At 38.4% G+C, this 24891-nt stretch overlaps 1 protein-coding gene across 1 annotated transcript in view; it reads right to left on the reverse strand.

Annotated features, from left to right (window-relative positions):
• The window catches only part of LOC108038105 (roundabout homolog 2), a 46968-nt gene extending 39593 nt beyond the window's left edge, over positions 1-7375 (reverse strand). Inside the window, exon 1 of the mRNA XM_044459989.1 lies at positions 6851-7375. Within this exon, the coding sequence (XP_044315924.1) occupies positions 6851-6968 (118 nt within the window). The 5' untranslated portion in view covers positions 6969-7375. The remainder of the gene's footprint in view (positions 1-6850) is intronic.
• Between the last annotated feature and the right edge of the window lie 17516 nt (positions 7376-24891).

Raw genomic sequence — 24891 nt, forward strand, 5'->3', positions numbered from 1 at the left:
ATATAATTTGCAGAATATTCTGCAAGGGTATTTCAACTTCGGCTCCGCCCGAAGTTAGCTTTCCTTTCTTGTTTTTTTAATAAATATAAAATGTCCTGACTGGCCATACAAAAGGTAAGTCAACAAAAGATGGGACTGGAATGGAATGCTTAGCTTAGGCCATTGATAAGCAGCTTGGACTCGGGTCAGCAGGCTTGTCCTTTTCATTTCATTTCTTTCTTTTCTTTGCTTATTTTTTGTTCACTCATATCAACAATATCCCTGTCGTCGGCCTTTCATTCGATTTGCTTGTTAAAAAGCTCAAATTTTATGGCCTCTCCCTGCGACTTCTTCTTGGGCAACAAGTAAGTTTATCGATTCGCCGAGAAAGGACAATGAAATGGGCTTGGCTACAATCTGCTGTCCTGGCAATTTTCGAGCGTTCATCATCGGTCCAGCTTTGACATTGATAAATTATGCAGACTTCTCGGATATTTCCGGAGCAACAAATGGTGAAGTCGAAAAAGTCAGGCTGCGATTTTCCTCGAACCAGGCAAAGGCAATGAGTTGGCAAAAATTATAAGTCATAAAAAGGCGGCAAAAAGGGTTAACGAATGGCATTTAAAATTTAAGTGCCCCGAAGATGAAGCCGCTTAAGGATTACGGTTGATAAGAGTTTTCAAGTTAAAGTTTAATGGAGCTCTAGATTTCGAAGTGGGTTGTAAAAATGGGGGAGAATATTTAATCAGATGAAAGTGGCAGCTGTGTCTTTAAAAGCTGTTAATGTCCAGGTTATAATACTTTTTAAAGGCTTAAAACTCAAATTTTTAGTAAACATAAAAAATATTTGAGTTATTTTTATTGCTACTAAAAAATAAAGGCTTATATTACCTGTGCAAATTTTTGTTTTTTAGGAAAGTACTCCAAAGTGCACTTGACCAATATAAAATAAACTGAAATTATAACAGTTAGTTAAGTTAAATACCCTACCATTCCATAAAATATATAAACCGGACTTTAACAAGTACTTAATTTATTTGCACTTTATGTGAAATTTATCCTTTAATTTCTTTAAATACTCATCCCATTACTCATGAACTTATGCGGAAATGGAGTTCTTCAATTATAAATTTCATTCTTGATTACTCCAGTTCCGTTTATTTAGCCAAACTAAATGCACTAAAGGCAAAAACTTTTGCGCCCCCTTCAATTTCAGTTTGTCAGCCTCAACCACTCAATCTTTTTTCCTTTCCGCCCTTCCATTCGCTGCACTTAAAATTATAACCTACATTTAACATTTTCTGCACTTTGATAAATAAAAAAAATTACAAAAGCAGCTTACGCTAACGCCCTGCAATTTTCGTTCATGAATTGACAACTTTGACATAATTGACTGCCAGTGCACTAAAGGACCTACAATGCGCTGAGGAAAAAAGCCACAAAATAAAAAAATAAAATTGCAACAACCCATAAACACCGCAGGTCCTTGAGCAGCTGGCTTATATACAAGCAAACAAAAAATAAAAATCAACTAAAAACCCAGCAATGCAATGACGATAATGAAGCGAAGTGAAGAGGGCAGAAGGGAAAATTACAATATAAAGCTGCGACAGTGAGGCGACGGAGCCTGTCGACTATTTTTATAACAATTTGATTATATTATGAACTTAAGCATTTTTCTTCCGCATTTTGGGGTCGTCATCTTCATTAGCACATTAAAATGTCAATGACACTTGCTCCGCAGGTCCGCGGACCCTTTTTTTTCCGACTGCCCCGGCAAAGGGTAAGTATTTGAAAAATGCGCGAGAAATGCGAGCGAGGAGTTGGCGGTGGGAGGACCACCAGGACATCATCACTGACCGCATGGCATTCTTATTTTTCCCCACTTTTTTTTTGCTTTATGATTGCTCGACGGCGCCGCAGACTGGCAGATTGGTGGGAAAAGAGGTCCTGGAAATTATCAAACTTGTCGTAAAAAATATGCTCAACACTTGTTTACGTCGTCATACTCGGGCACTCTACTTTTAAAGGGATACAGTGGAATATCATGGCTTTTGACAAGGGTTAAGGAAGTTCTTTGCCTTATAAAAAATTAGTGAATGCTTAAAATATCGAATCTTGTTGGAAAAGGATCAAATAGCTTAAATTAAATGTTAAATTTTCATATTATATATAAGTTTATTGGAATGGCATATCAGTATTCAAAAGAATACAACACCTATGCAGTAGTTTCAAAAACCAAACAAATGATGGTATAATGTTCGTGGCCTCAGTATAATAACAAATTTCCCAACACGCTTTTCAAACTTTTGCATTTTCCACCGAGAGCGTAAAAGTTTCGCCTCGGTTCATTATGGAAAAACACTCCTGCCTTTTGTTGATGTTTTTGTTTCCGTATTTTTGCCAGTGTTAATTTTTTCGCTTCTTCCATTTTTAATGGCTAGCTCGAGCACTTTAAAGTTTTGATGGCCTCGTAGCGCCTTGGCAGCTGTTTCAGCCACGTTTACTATGGCAATTCATTAGGCTCAATTGCCCCGCTCCGAGCTGTTGTTATTTTCATGGCTGTTGTTGCAGTTTTTGCTACCCGCTGTTCCATTGTTGTTGGCCCTGTTCGGATAATAATGAAGTGAATTATGTTTTCACATGGCAAACACTTGAAGCTCAGCGGGTAATCGCTGGGATGGGGATATTTAGTGTGTGGAAGAGGATTAGCATTGGTCCAAATACACAAAACATCGACGAGAAATCGCTTAATTAACTTAATCAAAATATGGCGATTATGAGTGTGGTGCTCAGTTTGCTTTGAATGGCATGTCCTGCATGTCCTTTTGTGGCCATTGTTTGCCTAGTGCGTTTGCCCCAGCAAACAAATAAACAAGTATCCGTGTGTGTTTTGGTGCGCATCTCTTTTATTTGTATTATGACAGCCGTTCAATTGATGCAGAAATTAATTAAAATTTTCCCTCGTGTGTCTGTGTGTCTGTTGTAGGACTATCTGCCTGAATTGTCCTTTGGCCCAAGGCTAAGATAAATTACAATTTGCCAGGACCAGCGTTGTGAATACAACTGAAAACTGGTAATTGCTTTGCCTGGAATTTGTGTGTGTAAAAGCAGTAGAAATTGACTAAAATAAACAGACAATTAGTTAGCGGCTTTAAGCTAAGCCAAATATTTTTGAAATGTTTTGTTTCAGTTCTACAATTATTTCTAATCAGCAAATAAAAAAAATTTAAACAATGTGTAAGTATTCAATATAATAATAAGTCCATTTAAAATAAAGCTAGAAATAAAAGTAGATTTTGTCCTTTAAATATACTTGTCTCTTTTATTATAAACCCTTATTTCTTTTTTCTCTCGCATATTTTTGCAAGTCAATTACCACTGTGTTTCATAAGCTCCCAAGTAAATATTTTCTATTTTCCAGCTGGCTGTCAATTTCTAAAATATTTCTATATTTAATAGACTCCAAATTAATTCCATATTACTTTATTACTTGCTGGCCTGGTCCTTTTCCCTTTAGGAATAAATACCTTCGCCTTTTCAATTAACTCGAGTCTGGTCAAATAATACCTATTCTCCTGGCGCCGACAACGAAGTCGGAAAAGAGCAAAATTCGTAGCAGGTCCTTTGAGTTATTTGGGAGAAAAGTCTTAAAGGCAACCGCTTGGGTTCGTTCTGGCATCTAAAATAATTTAACCCTTTTTTCCCCACACTTCTAAAGTAATTTAATGCCTGAGCAACAAGGGAAGGCCCACACATTCCGCAGAGAAATGGCAAGTTTTCCTGTCTGCCATTGATGCCGCAGGGTTAAAGGGCAGAAATAGATTCGGCTGCTACATGGGGAATATTTCATGGCACTTATCAAAGGCAGCAACAATTTAGGTTAAATACTCATTAATATTCCGGTCTGCAAAACTTTTTTCCTACTCCTCCCATGGCTGGCTGCTCCTGTGTTTTTGCCAAATAAATTTATGCCCTTTGCTTTTGGCCGCCGCCAGGCACGAGGCCCAGGAATATAAGACAACCGAGTTGAGTCCTTTCTTGAATCCCAGCCCAGCCAAATAAATAAGCACACGCACATGCCGGCACACACACACACACACACACAGGCAAAAACATACAGAAGAAATTAATTTTGCGTAGCCTACTTTCTTTGGGGCCGTCCAAAAATGAGCGAGAGACCAAAACAAGCGGCCCAACAATTTCCCAGGAAAATGATAATTGCCTGGTAACGTAGTCTACAAAATGCATAATTTATAAATTAAGCAAAGTTGAAGAAAGTTGAGAAACGGAAAGTATGAAAAACAACTGGGAGCCGCTATGCGAAATGGCATACAAATTGGGCTAAAGGATGTAACAGATATGGCAAAAAGTTTGTAAAGATAAAATATTCCTAGAATTTATAGAGTCTATAAATAGAACAATAATATAGTTTTGGTAATTTAAATTCAAGATTCACCCTATTAATTAAAATTAAAGTGAATTTAGAATTTAGTTAGAAAAAGCAACCTGCACTTAATATAGTTTTTATGTTCAAATTTGCTTAGCTATACTTTTTATATTGACGTCTTATTAAAACCACTGAAAGTAGTATAGTTTTAATACTTTTTGCTACTAAAAGAGTACTTTAAAAAAACCTGGAACCCCTGCAGACAACAGAGGTACGATTTTATTTAGTCAAAGAAAAATCTTTACCCAAAAGTATTTAATTTTCTTTTATTGGATACACCGCACACACGCAGAGGAGCAGCCAACCCCAACCCACTAAAATGCCAATATATTTTTTGCTTGAAATTTATTGCATACTTTTCAGAGCTCGGGACGATGAAAAGGAGGGAGCGGGAAGGAGGATCCTGTCAGAGCGGGATAGAGATACACGGGAGCAGCAACACGCGTGTTGCCGGGATTTATTTATTTACTCCTCCATATCCTTCATCCTGCATTGGCGGATTTTGTGCGCTGATAAAAATTTTGACATGCCAAACGAGGGAGTTTTCGCGGTCGTTTGGTGGGGTGATTGAGGGGTGGGGGTGGGGGGATAATGGGTAGCCCGAAGAGGATGTAACAACAAAATGACAGGATATTATTCAATTGAATTCGTTTACATGCATGAACTACATAATAAAAATGCCCTTAACCAAAAAAGGAGAGCCAAGCATAAAGAACGCAAATTGAACAGCAACAAAATGGGAATGTACACACATATACCTACGGAAAATATGAAATATCTTTTGTATCATTTGTGGCCTGTGCCGAACTGCTTTTTTTGTGGGCCAACATTTACATATTCATTCCGTTCATGTTGGAGTGTGGGAAGCCCCTTATTAAATGCGCATATTTTATGCAACAAAAGCAGTCCGCTTGAGTCATGGCCCTGAGTACTCACTTGAATTCAGGCCCACGCCTCGAATTCGTACTCATTTCGGTTAGTTAGCCAGCCCGAGGGAAATCCCCGTTCTCGTTCCCTTTCCCTTTTCTTGCCAAAAACATTTTCCACTAATTTGCTTTTGGGTGTGGAAGCTGCGGAAATTGTTTTGCGTCTGGCATAAAAGTTTTCCACATACGAATTCCCATTTGATGGCTACAACTTAATGGTGAGATAAGCAAGAGTTATGAATTATAGTTGGCGAAAGTTTTTGGGGAGGAAGTAATCAATGCATTGCGTACAAGTATGTTTTGCCGGATGAAACGATTCTGGAAGTGCCTCAAAAGTTATCAGGCAGTTTGGCAAATAAATGCAAATCAGGAAATACGCTAATCTGGCAAATAAAGTTTAGTTACGTTTAGGATGGATGAGCAGGGAAAATATTTCAGAATGTGAAATGAAGCTATGAAGTATACCATTTGTATATCTTAATCATTTCATTTTGGAAATAAATTTTTTTTATTTTAGCCACTTTATTTATTAATAATGTCATATATTAATCAAGCACTCATTAATTAACAAATAAAATAAAAATCGACAGAGGTAAAACAATTTAAAAATGTATGTATGAATCGTTTACTTCTATCTATAACATATTTTTCAACAAATAAAATATAACTGGGTACAAAAATATTAATACCACAAAAATTTGCAAGAACATATTTTTAAATCACACGAAAAAATAATGAATAATAAAATTATAACTGAATCTATAACTTTTCTTCTAGCGGTTTTATACTTTCAAATTGATTGTGATTGGGAAACAAGATTGTCGAATCACAAATTCTATGTTTGATTGTTTTATTTTGCAAAACAATTTTAATGTTCTTTGAACTAAAATACATTTCGAAGTTCTTTGTGTAAATCATGTGGGCTTATCCTTGCTAAGTGTACTTTATTCTTGACTTGTCACAGACAACCAATCTAATAACTCCATTTACTTATCTATCTGGAACGAGACTGTCTGTAGAATGCAGATTTCCAGACAAACCGGCGTATCGATAAACCTGCATTCAGATGCACTCGAGCCTGACATCGCAGGGATTCCTTTGGGCCAGCTCGATGCTTTATACCCATTCAACACCTGCCGGCAATCATCATAAATATGCCGGGCTCCCAAAACATCTCGGCCAAGTGAGTTGGATGAGTTAAATGCAACTCATTACGGGATCGCACATCCATACAAATGTCATACATTCACGAGCGAGCACTCCTCTCTGTTGAGCAATTTTCTATGGAATATTTGCAATTGCAGGCCGGCTGAATTGCACTTGAGTTGCACCCCCGACTACACCCCGTTGTGGCCCACTTAACCCGGAGGTTGTGGCAGCTGCACAAACAGAGAATGCCAGGCAAACACCCAGAAAGGAAGGAAGGAAATCCATGACCAGGATGGGTTTTTTATTCAGTTTGAGTTTTATTTCATTTTTTTTCCGTCGAGCTTACCTTGTGCATGGGTCCACTTGAGCAGGAAAACGATGAATACGAAACGTAAATCCATTTTACAATTTTTTACAGTATTTCGCCTTAAGATAAACTGGCTAAAAAAGCGTAGCACGAGCATTTATTTGCCCTGCCCCAGACTAACACACACACTGGCACAGACACACACACACGACTCCCACTGGGATATAGATATATATATATATTCGTGTTGCTTGATTTTTGCTCTACTTCCTTGTACAATTCTTTTCGCACACAATTCGTTACATTTCCCCTGGAGTTCTCACAATGTTTTTTGCGGCTTGAATGCTTCCGCTTGCTTTGGGCCAGGCCAAAAGTGGCCAAAGTCTAGCCGGCCCATGTCCGTGATATCAATTAGCTGGTTCCGAGGAAAGTCGCACTTCGTTTGTTTATGTTTGCTGCCAATCGCCCACGAAGTTGGCCCCACCAAAAAACGCCACAAGAATCTCGACACGCGCTCACTTTCTTCTTGCAAACCGTTGGCGGCAGTAACCAAAACTCAACTGAACGGCGTGCGATGCCAAAGTAGATATGAGGGTTCCTTAAAACCGGAGACCGGGAACAGTCCACAGCAATGTTCGCTGGGTGGTGAGTTCCGCACTTCGTTGCGGCTCGGGTTTTTCGTACTTCGCATGGGGAAATCGAAGCGGACTTTTCGGAGTAAATTCCTGCAGGGAAATCAGCTGTTTCAGCGCGGGGAAAAGTCGAGGAAAGAGCGGCAGTAAAAGGATGTAAGGGAACTTGGCCGGGGCTAGTGATAAGAATTTATTATCAAAAGGATAATCAGTTTGCATTTACTTAACATTGTAAAGCTGGAAAAATAATATAATATTTTATTAATATATTTTATAAATATTATAAAAAATGTTTTCAATAATTCAATGCTCATTTTAGATAAGTTTCCTTTGGTTTTTAAACAAATTGTATTTCTTATCATGAATACAAATTTTTAAAAACCTTACAACTAATTCATTTAATAATAATTTGTTTGGTGACTTATTTTAGGTAAGTTCAGTCTTCTAATCTTATATTTTCTGGTCCCAGTCAAGTTTGTTTATCATCAGACCTGAGCATAAACATTTGTTGCTGAATCCTGCCGGCAAAAGTGGTGAGTCTGCGCATTAGGCAAATAAACAAATATTTCGGAGTTACAACCGGAATTCCTTTGCTCTCTGACTGCTTACAAAAAATATGAGAGGAAGGTGAACATATTTATAGAGAGAAAATGGGAGTCAGGGAAAGTAACGAGTAAATTTTGAATTTAAATAAATAACCGTTGGATGCCATTGCACTTGTGGGTATTTCATATTATACTTTAGCCATTCATTTTAACAAATCCTATGTAATATTTTTCTTTTGAATAAACAAAACTAATATCTTATTGTTTTCATCTGCTTAGAAATGATTAAACTCAAACATTATTTAGACACTTTTTATTTTTACCCTTTTTAATTAAAGTTACCCTTTTTATATATTTTAAACTTATCCTAATTATTTCCACTTTATTAAGCTATTATTATTATCTTTCTATTAAATTAAATATTATAATTAAATACATTTTCTTACTATTTTAAGTCAATAGAGTGGCTTTAACAGCCTTTTACCTTACTATCACTCCTTTGACTTGATTTTAATGACTTCTGCCTTGGGCTTTGTATTCCCCGAAGGCATTAAGCATTTAAACTTCCTGCTAACCCGCATTTGAGGCCAATTTGCTGAATCGAACCAAACATCAGTGGCATAGTTAATTAGGAACCGACATCGTCGTTCACCTGCCGATGCACCGCAATCAAAATTAGCTCAGTGGCTTGCGGTGGTGCAGTTTGCTCCCTGGGAAACCCCATCTTGTACCCCATCTGTTCTAGATCGGATAAACAACAATTAAAACGCTACAAATTGCACATACAAACATCCTTCAAAGCGATGTCATCCCTACCCCTGGACCTCCGATAAGTATCCTGTTTTTGCTGCTCCTCCTGCTTTCCTTCGTTTCTTCAATTATTTCCGATTATTACCAGGAGAACTGTGGTGAACGGGGGGAGAGGGGGTACATGAGGTGGATGTTTGAAAATCCATGTTAATTGCTATTTTGCTCCCATTGGCTTTAAAAATCCTTGCAAGAAAACTAACAACCTGGGGGTCAGATTTTCCTGATTTGCCATTCATTCTACAGCCAGGACAATAACAACTCCGAGGGAATATCCTTGTTGTTCCCCTAATATACTTTCCTTTTGCTTTTACTCGTGGGAAAGCAGGGTGAAAACTGGGGGGAATCGTGGCCAGTCTGAAAGGAAAACCGAAAGAGAGGCAACTTGATGGGTGGGAAAAAGAAATGGGAGGACTGAGAAATTACACTGACGACCCAGTAAAGTAAGTTCCGAAGATAAACTGCAATCGAAGGACGTTGACTGAATGATAAATTACACTTGACAATGGGCACCCCCACACACCCACACCCATCTGACGTGTGTGTGCGGATGTTTGTCTGAGTCCTGTCCAGGATTCCATTTTTTTTCCCCACAGCTGCCCTTCTTTTGCTCGTTTGTCATAAGTTTACTTTTAATATAAAAGTTTCCTCGCTTGGGTAATGTTGAAAAGTGATCATCGTGATAATTACACGGCTATAACGATGGGGCTGATATACAGTGGGGCGAAAACACAGGGGAAAAGCAAAATATATGTAATAAAATGATTGTAATTATAAAAAAACTAATTTTTAATAATAAAGTGGTACGAAATTAATTGGTTTTCTTAATAAATTATTAAAAGAAGTTTAATTTGTTTTCATTTACAAAAAAGTTGCATTGTACAATAAATAAATTTAGTAGTAAAGTAGTAAAGTTCTTAAACACTATTCATTTTGTATTGGTTTTTGTGAACTATAAAATTTTAAATAAATATTACCTATGTCTGAAAATTAATGAACAGTCTCATTTTTATTTCTTCTACAAAAATTAAATGAAATAAAATGGGTCTAAAAACTATACTTCTCAAACTTCTGATTTATGACAGCACTTAAGCACGCATTTGTTTAATTTAAAATGCATTTATAAGCAGATATACCGCTGTCAACCCATATTTCATGGAAAGTTTGGAGCAGTTTCCGCATTTCTCGACACCTCTCCAGTCACTGTGGTTTTCCGCGTCCCCGAAGATTTATGTGCTCATGTGGTCAGAGATACGAAAAAGCAGCGAAAACCCCCCGCCAGGAATTCGTCCAATTCCCCCAGTTTTCGGTTTCTTGAGTGTTGGGGACCTCGAGTGTGTTTGTCAGCTGGGTGGAGGGGGGTGTCTTGGTCCAGTGGGTGGTGGCAACTGGGCGGGGTAATTATGATGTGGGTGGCAGCTGCTGCTGTTGCTCGACAGGAGAAGAAGCGGTAGCCCAGTTTCACTCATTAAGGATATCCGTGCAGGAAAACAATGCCAAAGCCAGCACTCTCCCGCAAACAAAAGCCGCTACAGTGTAGCCGCAAAGGGAGAAGGCAGCCAGCTTTTCACCCGCTTTTTCCCCCGCTATTCCCCCGATTTTTCCCTCGCTTTTCCCACCCCCAACCCTTCACGTAATGCATTTAGTGGCTGCGGTTTTTGAGCTCTCACAGCTCGCATTGTTTGCTCTTTGGCCTCGCCTCTCGCCCCCAGACAAAACAATACAAATTTATTTTTCCGCCACGCCCCCAGCACCCACAAAGGGGGCGGCGGAAGAGATTCTTTTCAAGCAAGGCGAAGCGACGGCCCAGAACTTGAGCAGTGCACGGAAGTTCCGGTTGAGCCGGGGTCCTTCCTTCTTTCCCCTTTTCCCTCTCCCCTTTTTCTCTTGGCCAGAAAACTTTTCAGCCAGGAATTATATCAGAAAGTTGAGCGGTGACAGGGGCGGCAAACGGATGCTGGGGGGGGGATCGGTGCCAAAGAATGTATAGCACAGCCAAAAGTGTTAATTCATTTGCCTTGGCATAATTTTATTCATTCGGGTTTTGCTGTTGAATTAAAAGTTTGGCCAGCAACTGGCATAACAAATTATAAGAAAATTGTACGAGGTAAGTGCTGGAATCCATGGGGAATTATTTATGTTGGCCCAAAAAAGTGTTTGGTAAACATGGCAAGAAACTGTGGGCAAAAGGTCAGTACTTAAGATTTAATTTGTAAGTCTCTTAATTCTTATTAACAGTTTTAGGGCTGGAAACTTTCAAAAATATTGACTTGACAACAATATAATTAAGTTGAAAGTATTTTCACAACAATTTACTCTTGCCCTATTATGCTTTATAAAAAAAAAAGTATATCAAGGTTCATAAGGTGAACTGAAAATGTTTTAAATTATTTAATGAAAAATATAATATCTATTTATTCGATTAAATTCAAACATTAGAATAAGGCACCTACTTTAAACATTTTTTTTATTTGTCCATCGGCCTTCTGTCAGACAATAAAAAAAAGTATTAGTAATTGTTACATTTTTTATTGCAAAGTTTAATACTATTTATATTTCACCGACACCATTTAAGGACATTGCAATCAAATCAAAAGTAAATCTAAATGTCCAATACTTCAGACAAATGATCAATGGGCAAATCACTTAGCATAACTCAGAGAGGGAAATGCAAAATGTTTTTCCGCTCTCTGGCTGCCAGGATGTGGAAAAGAGCTTTTCCAACTTTGAGTGTGATTGATTGCGAGGGAGACGTAATTGAAATACCGCCGAGTTCAACGCAGGGCGACGGAGGGATCTGAATAGACAGTGACAAAAAAGGGAAAGTTTTCACTTTGCTTTTCCCCAGAGTCAAAACGCAAGTTTTACCAGACGGCGAGCAGACACTGCCTGTCATCCTGTATCCACAAGATGCATATCCTTGGCGCAAAATCATAAATAAAAGGTGGAGCATCCGAGCGAATGCAAATGCGAAATCAATCCGAGACTTGGCATTAAAAATGCAACAACGTGAACACAATGAAAGCGAAATCCACACTGAGACAAATCATAAAAAATAAGAGGAGGATGGAGCAGGAAAAATTGCTAGACATAAAATACATCAAGATAGGAACATCTGGGGGTTGGTTGCTGCCACTTAACTGCAACAAATCGCCAAATAAGTGGAAAATATTGCAGGCCACAGAAATTGCTACGTCTTATCTCAAACTCCGCACACTCACCGGGCAATAAGTGGCTCAAAGACAGAGAAACCAATTCCGATGACCTCTTTAAATATTAATACGCGTGCTGTGATTGCACTGGGAATTGTGATTGACTTTTTAGACCCGGCCAACCCCCGTGCAAGGCGCATCCTTGACATTTGAGCTACCCCCAGGTACTTGAGCAGCTAAATGCACAACCCCCGAATCGCAGAGTTCCAAGGATTCCAAGGAGAGACAGGACGACTCCACTCGAAGGTCCCTGGAGATGTCTTTTTCCCCCCAGCCAGCCTAAGAAATAAACTTTGCACTTGACAATGTCTGGCCTTTTGTGAAGAAGGACGAAACCAGTTGGCCAAAAAGGTGGCAAAGTTTTTCAAATTCCAATTTAGAGGGAAGAGCAGTTCATCCAATTAGGAACTTGGCTCATTGCACATGCAATATCCGTCCGCTGCACGCTTTCTCATTTGTTTTCGCTCGGTTTTGTCAATTAGCGCAATGAATTGTGCCACAAAAAACACGAGTTCGACCAATTAAATGCAAATTTATTGAAATCAATTCCAAATTAGTTTCCAATAAATGCTCAATAAATAGTCATTTACGTATGCAGCTGCAGCTTGAGCTGAATTTTAATTACCCAAAAAAAGGGTATTAATGTGATGGTTAATAGAGATTCTAAATTCTAATGTGTAAACAAGAATTTTAAATTAAGTTACTGCTGTTATGATGATAATTTTAAAAGATTGGCTGGTTCATAAATATTTATATTATTTTCCATAAATTAAAAATGATTTACTAATGTTAGTATGCATATATATTCTTATTCCTTTGTTTAATCACATAAATCCTCCAATAAAGTGCAGCCCACACTCAATTTCTGAAGCTTAGGCTCTGAAATGTTTAGTTTTATGATCCGCCCATGGCCATGAGCACAAACATTCCACAAATGTAGGATCTATGGGATTTATTAAGCCTCTTCGCCTGTTTTATATCTACAGGAATGTTTTTGCATATTCCATTAGTCCGAGGGTTGCCCGACAGTAACAACAAACATTAGATGTCCCCGCCCAATGGCAAAATCGAGAAGAGGTCCTTGAGCTTTCTGGGGGGAAATACCCATAGACCGTAGCCAGTTTTATGCCCACTTAATAGTTTTGTTTTTGTGTGTAGATGTATGGGGGGCAGGCAAATGACTAACCAGAAATGTGAAGATGCCTTCGGTATACGTTCCCTGCCAAGTGTCTGGTAATTTATGGGACCGAGCGTCAAATGGCAGACGCGGCGGCTACTTGACAAACCCCAACTCACTGGCCGAGGGGAAATACCTCTTGATATATTTAGTATAAGTGTGTGTCTGCCCTGGTATGTGTTTAGGTTTAAATTATATTAAACTGCCAGCGTGGCATGTGTCCCATTTCAAAAGGCCACTCCAAATCGAGAGTGAGAATGGCACAAACCACACCAAGGACAGTCCAGAAAATGTTTACCTCAGCACTGTGAAAAATAGTAGACTTGTGAATCTTAATTTTAAGAATATTTTAATTTTAAGGGAAACAAAATAACAGAACAAGAAAGTAAGAACTACAATAGTTTTGTTTAGATAAAGAATTCCCAATTCTGTGAATGTAGATTTAATAAGACTTTCAAAAAGCATTACTATAAAGTTCCAAAAAAATAATATAAGAATTAAATTTGACTTCTTGATTAAACAATTCAATTTAAAATTATTTGATCATTATTTTTCTTATTTTAAATTGACACTTTTTTCTTAAATATTTTCAAAGTGTATTCAGAGCTATAAAGTGGGAAGACCAGAAGAGACATTTATCATTGCTTCCAGTCGCTTTCGGACACTTTGCCTAATCCTGACCAGAATTTCTATTTAGTGCACTGCAAATGTCAAAAGTTGATACCCAAAGTTTTCAACACTTTATTCCCCAAACCGAAAAGAAAACGGCAAAGATCCACCCAGCGGGAGGTCGTCTAATTTAAATTGGTTTGTTTTTGTCTGCTGGCATTGCGCTTTTTTCCCACTCCCATCCATTGTAGATTTCCCTTTGGCTGGTGGTCCTCTCAACAATTACGACTGTCGCCCCTTTACTTACCTTCCATTGCGTTTTTTCCACTGGGTTCGCCGCACTTGCAAAACTTTTTAACGCTCTGGGGATTTTTGGGGAGCCGAACGGCAGGAGTGGCGTTTGCCAGCGGTAAATGGCAGCGTTTACTACCGCTCCGCACATGTACATGCTGTCGCACATTTCATTTTTGCTACGTCGAGTGAAATTAAAATGCTTGTTTTCACTTTATGCAAATTCTTTCTTAAAAACGACCAGAAAAAAGAATGAAATCAAATGAAAAGCCAGGAGAAAGTCAAGGTCAATCGACGCGAGGATATCCTCTAAAATGGTAAAGCAGTTAAGCAGGGATTTTCGATTCATAAACTTGGGACTGTCCTGAAATTTCTTAAATTAAGTTCCCACCAAAAGTACATATAGAACTGTTTGAAAATTGGCTAAAAGAAATTTTAGGGTCACTAAGGAATTTAAAAACCCAAAGCTAAATTTGTGGGTTAAAAGTATCTTTAAAATATGGTGATCTGAAGGCACAAATATTTTTTTTAATAGCATAATTTAACATATTTTTATATTTATAAAAAATAAACTTATGAATGAGGTAAAAAAACGGTTTCAATATTTTTTGGTTAATGATTATTTGTTACATTTTCCGATACCCTTTAGCCATACGCATTACTGGGTATATTAAAAAAACCGAGCAAAGACTCGCTGAGTGCCCGAATATGCATTAAAAAAACGAAGAACAAAAATAACAAGAAAGGAAAGCTAACTTCGGGCGGAGCCGAAGTTGATATACCCTTGCAGAATATTTTATAAATTATATTGTCCAAAATTATTCATATGATGTATTCTTAATACTCATAAAATGTCCCAACTTCCTAACTTTAAAAACACCAAAGTTATGTCATTTCCAATCGTTCAGTTATATGGCAGCTTTAAGATATAGTCGGCCGATCCTTATGAAATTTGGTAGGTCGGATTGATTGGCCAAAAATAAAACCCATAGAAAATCCCAACTTCCTAACTTTACAAACACCAAAGCTATGGCATTTCCGATCAATCAGTTATATGGCGGCTATAGGATATAGTCGTCCGATCCTTATGAAATTTGGTAGGTCGGATTGATTAGCCAAAAATAAAACCCATAGAAAATCCCAACTTCCTAACTTTAAAAACACCAAAGTTATGGCTTTTCCGATCGTTCAGTTATATGGCAGCTATATGATATAGTGGCCCGATCCGGCTCGTTCCGACTTATATACTACCTGCAATAGAAAGACAACTTTTGGGAAAGTTTCAAGCAGATAGCTTTAAAACTGAGGGACTAGTTTGCGTAGAAACGGACGGACAGACGGACAGACGGACAGACGGACAGACGGACGGACAGACGGACATGGCTAGATCGACTCTGCTGGTGATGCTGATCAAGAATATATATACTTTATAGGGTCGGAAATGTCTCCTTCACTGCGTTGCAAACTTTTGACTGAAATTATAATACCCTCTGCAAGGGTATAAAAATAACGTGGAGCAAATAAAAATGGCGCGTATTTACGTTTGGGAATATGTAAATAAGCGTCCGTTGTATTTATTTTCTTTAGCTTGACGTGGCATCCGGACAAAGGAGGGTGCTCGTTGGGGAAGGTGTTTGGTTTGGTCTGGTTTGGTTTGGTTTGCTCAGCTTTCGTTCGGTTAAGGGGGAAGTTTTCGGTACTCGTGGGGCTTACAAGCTATTAAAATGTCGCTGCAAGTACTTAACTGCTTGATGTTGTCAATTTAAATTAAAACCACTGCCGCAAAAGTTACGGGACCAGATGGAGACCTATAGACAGCACCCCCATCCCATACCAGACCATCCCATACCATACCTTACCCCATAAAAGAGTTTGGGGCACAAATGGATATTGCACAAGGGCATGCGTGGCTTAGCAATAAAGGCCGCTGGAAGGGGCATCAAAACTTTTCTTTATGACTGCACTCTCTCCGGGCCTCGGATCCACTGTCTATATCTATATGCTAATGGTGGCCGGATGGGCAAACTGGGAAATTAAAAAGTTGTCGGCTAAGGATCTGAAAATGTCTTGTCATTAAGGAAAGTGGCTTATTACGTACATTCGTCTGTTGGGTGAAAATTTCCAACACTTGACGTAATTGTTTCCAAAAAGTTACATTGAGTAATTGAAAGGTTTTCCTGTGGGTGACAATACATTTTAACAAAATTCTCGGTAATAAAGTAGGTACTTTTTATTGTACTTCATTTATGAATCGTAATGTCAAGTGTGCCTTTAATAAAAAAAGTTTTTTTTGGCAAGTGGGGTTATATCTTTTAATGGGTCATACCAACATACCTAATTTACACCGTATCAATTAATTTTGATTGGTATTTCAAGTCAAGCCTTATAGCTTAATTACTTAATTACATTTATTAAATTTTTCCTACCTTTCCTTTTTTTACAAAACCATGTACAACTTCAATAAAGTTATCTAACAAATTGCAAGATTATTTTAACCGATAAAAGTCCCAAGACAAATAAAAATGTATTTTTATGCCAAAAACTAAGTTAAGAAAAATATAAAAATGTTGCAAGCTGATCGCAAAGAGCTTTTCCTACCTTCTGTATGAAAAGGAGGCTGTCAACAACTGTGTCTCTTCCCGTCTCTCTCTTTCTTCCTGCTGCTATCTCTTTCTGTGGCGTAATAAGCGATTCGGCTCGAGGCATTTTAGTGCACACACAACACTCGCATACACATACACGTAATCGCATAAAAGCAGAGCCAGAACGTGCTCTGATTTTGTAAATAATTGCAATGACGATGCCCCAAACCCAAGGCTTTCGCTCGTATTCCGCAAAAACAACCTCCAGGCGCCAAGTCAAGCCCATGCCCGGGCACATGATAATATTAATAATAGTGGTAATAATCATACGCACTGTATGACGAGTACACATCCACACACACAAAGCGGAACAAAAGAAAATCCCGCCGCCGTCTGACGCCTGCCTCCTGTTTAATATGATTAATGCCCCATCCGAACAGACTTGGCAAAATATTTACACGTATTCGCGCATCTACAAGGATTCTTGGGGAGGGTTCCCTTTCAGCATCGAGCTTAGTGCGGCTTAGTCCTGACAATCTTCAAAGTAGTCCTGAAATGCATTTTCAACAGGATTTTAAGAAAAGGCTGCGTAATTATAATGCATTTTAAGGAGGGCATTGCCTTATTTAAGAAGGGTTTAACAAGAAAACATTGTTGTTAGTGAAAGGAATATTTATGAACTTAAAGAAGGCAATGAAAATACATAAAAACAAAAATAGTTTACTGTTTAAAATTTGTTTTAATAGCAACGAATATGAACAATATTAATAGATCTTTGAATTTCTCATAAAGTTACACTTTTTAATGCATAAAAGAAATCTTATGCTTTATTTCACTCGCAAAGGAAGTTGTTTTAAGGGTTTCTAGCAATATCTCTTTCAGTTAGATAAGTTTTCTTCTTCACTTTTTTTCAGCCACCACAGTCGCATACAAAGTTTACTTTGAATTCAATGAACCGAGCGAAATTTGCCTGACAATTAAACAGCTTGAGATGCCAGAAAAAGCCAAAGAAGTAAGAAACGAAAATATTCCATTCATTCCACGGCTGGCAAAGCAGAAGTTTATGCATCAAAGTTAGTTGTGTGGCGCCCCAAACTTGTGCAGCGATTTCTGTAAGCGATCCGCAAAAATTGAGAGGGAGAAAAGCAACGAGATGCAAAAGAGTAGAAACCAATTGCAAAGTTTTTCAGCAGAAAGATGAGGCAGAAGTTTTCAGAAGGTAAATCCGTCTCCTCGACCGCTCGTCTACCATTGTGAATTTATGCCTTTTGGCTGCCAGCGAGTCGGCTGCATCGAAAAAGGGAGACAAAAAACAGCAAAGGTAGGAAAAATGCAATAGCGCAGAAATTAAAGAATAATATTTTCTTAGGTCCACCCACGAAATGCAAGCGAGCGTTAACTGGAAAAAACGCCAAGATAAACAAGAATTGGTAAGGGAAGTTACGAAAAGGGGGAGGAAAACAGGGATGGGACTCTTTAAAAACGCATAAATTGTCATTGGTTGTCGGGGGTGGTTTCCCGACCCACTACCACCCACATCTTTAAGTGCTATTCTATGGAAACTAACCCCTATTGAAGGCATCTTGAGCTGGGGTCGTAATACGATATGTTTACTTAAGAACAGAATACGGTTGCCCGAAACAGGTAAAAAGCTTTTGTCAATCAAAATGCCAACTGACAGTCGACAGAGTTTTTGTTTTTAAAGCTTGCATAAATAAGCCATAAATGGACTGATCAACAACATTAACGGGCGGCAACAAGAACAACGAATTTAAAATAAAGGAATATTTAAATAACTTGGCGGGGGCATAAATCTGCATGCAAACTAAATGACAACATGCGTGGCGCAAACAACAATTGCATCATCAAGTCGTGACGTTTGACAAATGAGCCTTAACCTCCCCATTTGGCAAAGTAAAATATTGCAGCACACACACACTCGCAGGCACATACACTATCGCAGGGACACACACACACAAGCACACTCGTGCATTTTCAAGGTACATCAAATGGGTGTTACAAAAGCAAAAATGCCAACGGAGCAGTCAGACATCAGGAGTCCACAGTCCTGGAGATGGAAAAAAATGGGATTTTTGGGTAGAAAAAAAATAATAAATATGTAGAAATAAATAAAAACATATTCTATATTTTGTAATTTTCCTTCTTTAAAAAGATATATTTTCGAAACACATTTTGAATAAAATTAATATGTTCATGTTTATATGTAGCTTTTATTTCTTGCCACTATATTAGGTGTTTAAATACCCTTTTTCATAAAGCTATATTCGGATAATAATTCATAAAATTTTTTTTTCAATAATTTTAGATATTAAATGGTGTGGCCTTAAAACCATAAATTCCATTTTATATACGATTTTTTTCGATATATAGAAGGATGGCTTTAAATGACTTTGTTTGTTTAAAAAATGTGAAATGTAAAAATACACTTTGTAATACATTTCTGGGCTGCAAAGTTGAAACTTACTGAAACTCAGTTAAATAAATCTTTTTACGCTCCTCACGCACCCATCTCGATTCTGTGTTTCCATTTCAAGAGTTCCTTTTTTGAGGAGATGAAGAAGACACTTTCGCCTCGTACTCCCGCACTCAGAGTCACAGTCGAGTCAGCACAAAATTCAGATAGACTCCACCGCCATTCTGCAGTCCTCAGCTTGCCGTCGCTTTTTATGGCAATTGTCAGCGCTGTCGTAATTTTTAAGTTAAAAAATTGTTAAAAAATTTTCGTAGCATTCATTACCATGCCGCCGCCTGCCACTCACACCCAGTTCAGATGGCTGGGGTCGGAGTTGTGTTCGGCCCCTCTTGTGATGTCTGCGTGTTGCACAATAATTTATTGCCGCACAATTGCAGCTGCCACACATTCCAATGCACTTGGCGCCCGAGCAGCCACACCGAGTATGGGTTGCGGGCTTCGGATTCCCATTTGGGGAGGATGTGGGGGCATGGAGGACCCACTCCTTGTCAGGACACCCGCGGCGCTTGTAAAAGCAACTCACATTTGGCGTTGATTTCCAGCGGAGGATGCCGGCTTGTCGTGCTGTCATGGCATCGCCACCATTCCCATCCAAACGCCCAGCAAATACCCATTCCCGCTGCCTAGACGTAATGTAATTTTAAATTTATATTCCCGACTAGATTAAGGCACTGCTGCCAACGTGCAGGGATGCATGGAATACGTATTTTCTAATGAACTCTTTTAAGGGGGAATCGCAGGATAAACATTACCAGAGAGTGCGAAAATGACTGAGCAATTCGGGGATAGTCAGGAGATAAACAGTCTTTATTTTTGGGTGAATGGCTATACAACTTAAATATTCTCATAGTAAATAGTTTTTCTTGATTACATATTTATGTATTGTTTATTTTAATTTAAATATTAAGGCTTTGTTATTCAAACAGGCTGAAAGATTCAAGCTATTCTGTATATTTATGTAAGTAAAGTTCAAAAGTCACTAAATGAAAACGATTGAAAAGCTACACAAATAAAAATAAACAACACCTTTTTTGGTCCATTTAAAATTTACAGAATCTTACTATTACTGAAACGATTTTAATATATTCAAGAATTATACGAAAAGCTTTTAGGATTATGTTTAATTTATGTAACAAAAAAAGAATGTTAAATACTCTCATATCGTAGATATCGCATTCCACATTTTATTTATTAGTTGAATATATCAAATTGATAAATATCCTACTCTATTCTTATTTCTGGCTTCTGTCTCCCTTTAAACCATAATAAAATGCAAATGTAATTGGATATTTTGCAAACAATGTTTGCTCGTACGTCTGCGACTAGAAATTGCTGCCATTAGGGATGTCTTCGATAGGGTAGACTATTTTGATGGATTGTCGGATGGAATGGGTGTATGGGGTCGTATGAATGAGATTGCGGTCTGACAGTGGCTTTTGCGGTCTTGTTGCACGCCGTCGTCCATTAGAGAACCTTGCGAAAAGTGTCAATTACAACAGATGTCAGAAACAATCAGCGGCATAAATAAGTCATAAGGCCCCACACACATGTGACATCGAAGTTCCCGGAAAACCTTTTGACGTGGTCGCCAACCACCCACAATTGGCTGGAAAACTTAAGGTAAGGTAATCGATAAGTCCGGCCTAAACCAATTGCGTGCGGCTAATTAATAGTTGGATGGGCGCACCAGGAAAAGGTGTCGGATACAAAACAAAGACATCGCGGGTCAAAACTGTTAACATTTGAATGGGTGAGAATTGTGGGGAACTTGGCATGGTCATTGTGCGTGTTCGAGGCCAATCAATACCCAAAATTATGGTAATCAATTTTAATTAGAGAGACGGTAAGAACCAAGTCCCCGCAACCCTTCGAGCAGCTCACTCAATTCATGTCCAAACGCAACTGAATGAAAGTGGACTGAATCGGACGCTTCTGAATCGGACTGGACTGCAATTGACGTAGTCAAAGCGCAGCTCATAATCCGAGCATCATGTTTAGAGCCACACTGGGAGAAAAATAAATCAAAGTCTAAATAAGGTATGTCCAAAAAATGTCAATAGTTCATTTATAAAATCCTTTGTTAAGATAGAAATATCCTTAAATCTTATTAATAGTTTTCATGCATCTTTGATTAGATGTATTTACTCGTATATTTAAAACATTCTATTTAAATGAAATTTATTTAGAAAATTTATAAGATTGTGCTTAAAATAAATATACATTTTTCTGTGAGCGCCTACATTTATATTACGTTTTGTAATCTATAGTTTGTAAATCTACTTTAGTTTCAAAATGAATAATTAAATCGCAGTGCACCCAACCAATTGGGAGAAAAGCTGGGTATGGGCATTGAGCTGGGATTTTTGCTTATGTCAAAATTCGAACAATGGCCAAGTGGCTGGCCCGAAATTGAGGCTGACAGCCCTCATGGTAGCCCCACTTCCACCCTCATCCTCATCGGCATCCTCATCCTCATCCTAGTCCTCATTCAAATCGAAACTGATGGACAGCCAGCCACATGGAGGCATTGAGTGGGATGAATGGAATGGGCTATGCAGAAGCTTTCGGAAATTGAAGCTGGGTCTGCCAGAGGCATCGGCTTCAAAATTCCATTATTTGGATTAGACCAATTGTTGCTTTGAAATCGGCCGCCTCGAACGCACAACGCTTATTGAATACCCGAAATTATAGTTGATAGCCTCAACAAGGTAATCCAATTTTGGCCAATTGAATTAGTGGCGGCGTCTCTGATTATATGATGTAAGCCAAATTAAAAATATAGATTTTCCTGTTATTAATAATCGTATTATGATTAATCAAAAAGACTCTGTAGTGCGTTTTGAAGATACTATTAATTAAAAACCATTTTTTTTAATGACCGAATCTCATTTAAAATTAAAAGAGTATCCAGAATGTACGTTATGTTAGCCCATAAAAAAATTAGTAACAGATCCAATTTCCTTGTTTCAATAATTAAATAATTAAGATTATTGCAAAGCCTTTCTACACAAACCAAAAACTAAACAAAAAGCAAAGTTGATATGTATTTTCTTAAGTAAAATCAACTGCTAATCACAATTTAAAATTCCCTTATTTAAACCTGCTGTGAATAGTTTTAAATATTTTAAAAATCCAAATGGTTTTTAGGTAATCTTCTTAAAATACATTCCTTCCTTCCATCTCGAATATTGCGCAAAACCAAAAGCTGCCAAAGTTGCCAATCTACTCGGGTCAAAGTTGGCAAACGCAAAGTAATTTGAAAAGTACACAACATTGGGCAACTGGAGCAGCTGCTGCTGCTGCTGCCAACTGCTATTAACAGTAAATGACTGGCCTAATTTATGCACCTTGGTCCGAACACACACATATGGTGGGGGGAATTACAATTGTATTGCAGTCAACATTTCCATTGCCATTTCCATTTTTGGGGAGGGAGAGGGCAAACAGGACACGCCGCAATGCCGTAACTTGATGGAATAGCTAAGCCGAAAACCAGCCGCACAGACAGACAGACTAGAACTCAACCGAAACTACTGGGTGATTCCCCGGGAAAATCCCACCCCCCTTCTGACATCCATCTCTGCGACTGCGGGGAAATTGCTTTACACAATCGAAACGCACGAAATGACAATATAAATCGAGGGGCGGAACTAATTTTGGCAAAAGACTCGAAATAGGCCGGGCACGACCACAAAAACCGGAATGATGATACTTGAAGGGGTGCGGGTGGCCATACGGAATAGGAAAAGTCAGGGGGAAATCGAGGGGTGGGCCATTTCAGCTGGTGCTACTACGTCTGAATTGGCCAAAATTAACGCAACGAGTAGAAAACTTTTTGTATACGGAAATTGCGTAACTACGCATTAATGAAGAAAAATTGCAGAACATGGTGGTAGGAAAACTAACGCCCCATTGAAAACGGGGGGAAAAGTTTCCGAAATTGGACGACACTTTAGCCATAAAAGGCCTCTGATTTATGCCAATTGAAGCTCGTCCAGGTAAACTGCCTCATAATGAAGTGAAGTTCTGAAATGAATCCGTTGCCAGAGGGTGATTATAGTAGTTAAATGGGTGGGAGTTGTTCGGCATTAGCAGCTAGCTTTGATCATCATCGTCATCTAATCATTCGGTATCCGCAGACCTGTATTCTCAGCCTTTCGTAATTCTTTTATGGCCGTCATTAAATCGCTGACCAGACAAATGGAGACATCTTTCATTTACGGCTCTGGCCAACTATAATCATCGTCCATCATCTGTTGCCTAATTAATTGTAAAGTTTTTCCCGTCCTACTTTGAAATCTTTTGCGCCCATTAATATTGTCGCAGATGTCTTAATTGCCGGGACATCGGGTCGGATGATTAATATATCAAAGTTTTGCACTTGCAACCGTCCAAGAAATTCGCCAAGACTATGAAATTAATTTATTTTAGAAAATATAGCCTTGGAAAACTTAATAAATGAAACGTATGTCTATTTTATTTGTGTAAGAAAGTAAAAATAAGTTTTAGTAATTGAAATATTATATTTCTCATTTATAAAAAAATATAAAATATATTTGGTTGAACCTATAGAATTTATTTGTTTTATTTATTTTAAGTAACATACAATTTTATAAAATTCTTTAAATGGAAGCCATTTTTGCAATTTCACCAAGAGGCCTCCAAAGAAGACCAAGCCAATTTCCATCTCCATCTGGAGTGGCTAAAGATTTAAATTCATGAAATTAGTTTTAATAATATTAATAATATCATCACTTGGCAGCAGCTACCAATTTCGGAATGGGCTGGGTGGCTAAGAACAAGGCTGGAACTCCAACGCCATAAGCCGGCTTTGGTTTCGGCTTTCGACTTTGGTTCTGGCTTGGCTTTAGCATTTTCGGTCATAGTTCAACGCTTGCTGGGAATTCGCACAAAGGCGTCAAGGCAACTCGGATCCCTCAACCCCTCCTCCCCCCCGTTTCATCATCGCCAGCTGGGGGCTTATGCCCATTGTTTGCACTGTTGCCAGTGCCAACCATCATCAACATTATGCAGAAGGCTCCGGGGCTAAGATCTGGCCACAAGTTATAAAACTGTGCCTGGTAGCCCCCCCATCATCCATTCATCTAACAAATTTCTCTCTCTTTGTTTAAATTTTGCGCGCCGGAAATTTGCTTATCGCCGCTTTTCAGTTGCGGCTCCTGATGCCAGTGGAGGGGTATAAAAAGGGGGGAAGAGGGGGCCCGGGCACCCATGTTTTCAGAGGCGGGAGGGGGTCCAAAGTCAATAGGGAGATTAGTGCGGCAGGCATTGAGCCGGCACAGAGCTGTGCTAATTGAGCGACCGGTCATGGCAACAGCTTAAATCAATAGAACCAACTTGGATTTATTCAAAATGCACCCAAATGAAATAGAAACTTTCGAAGGGTTTATGCGGTAGATAAATTTATGATTCGTTTTTGCAAAGTAAGTGACTTTCAAGGTTAGGAATACAAAATTTATAAACAGTCAAATAAATTTTAAGAAATTAGCAACACTCTGTTGGACACTTTATTGAGTGAGAAAATACAATTTTAAAATTCGTAGGCTTAAATCAATAGAAATCAGTAGACCAACTTATGCACACAAAATTAAAGAGAGAACTTGTTTAGGGCTTAAGCCTTTCACTTTATCATGTTTTGTATATTTTATTTATTTTTGAAAATAAGATATTTACAGACTCTGTAGGACACTTTATTATGAACAAAAAAACA

Source organism: Drosophila rhopaloa, unplaced genomic scaffold, assembly GCF_018152115.1.
Source record: "Drosophila rhopaloa isolate 14029-0021.01 unplaced genomic scaffold, ASM1815211v1 contig_2, whole genome shotgun sequence".
In the NCBI taxonomy this organism is placed as follows: Eukaryota; Metazoa; Arthropoda; class Insecta; order Diptera; family Drosophilidae; genus Drosophila; species Drosophila rhopaloa.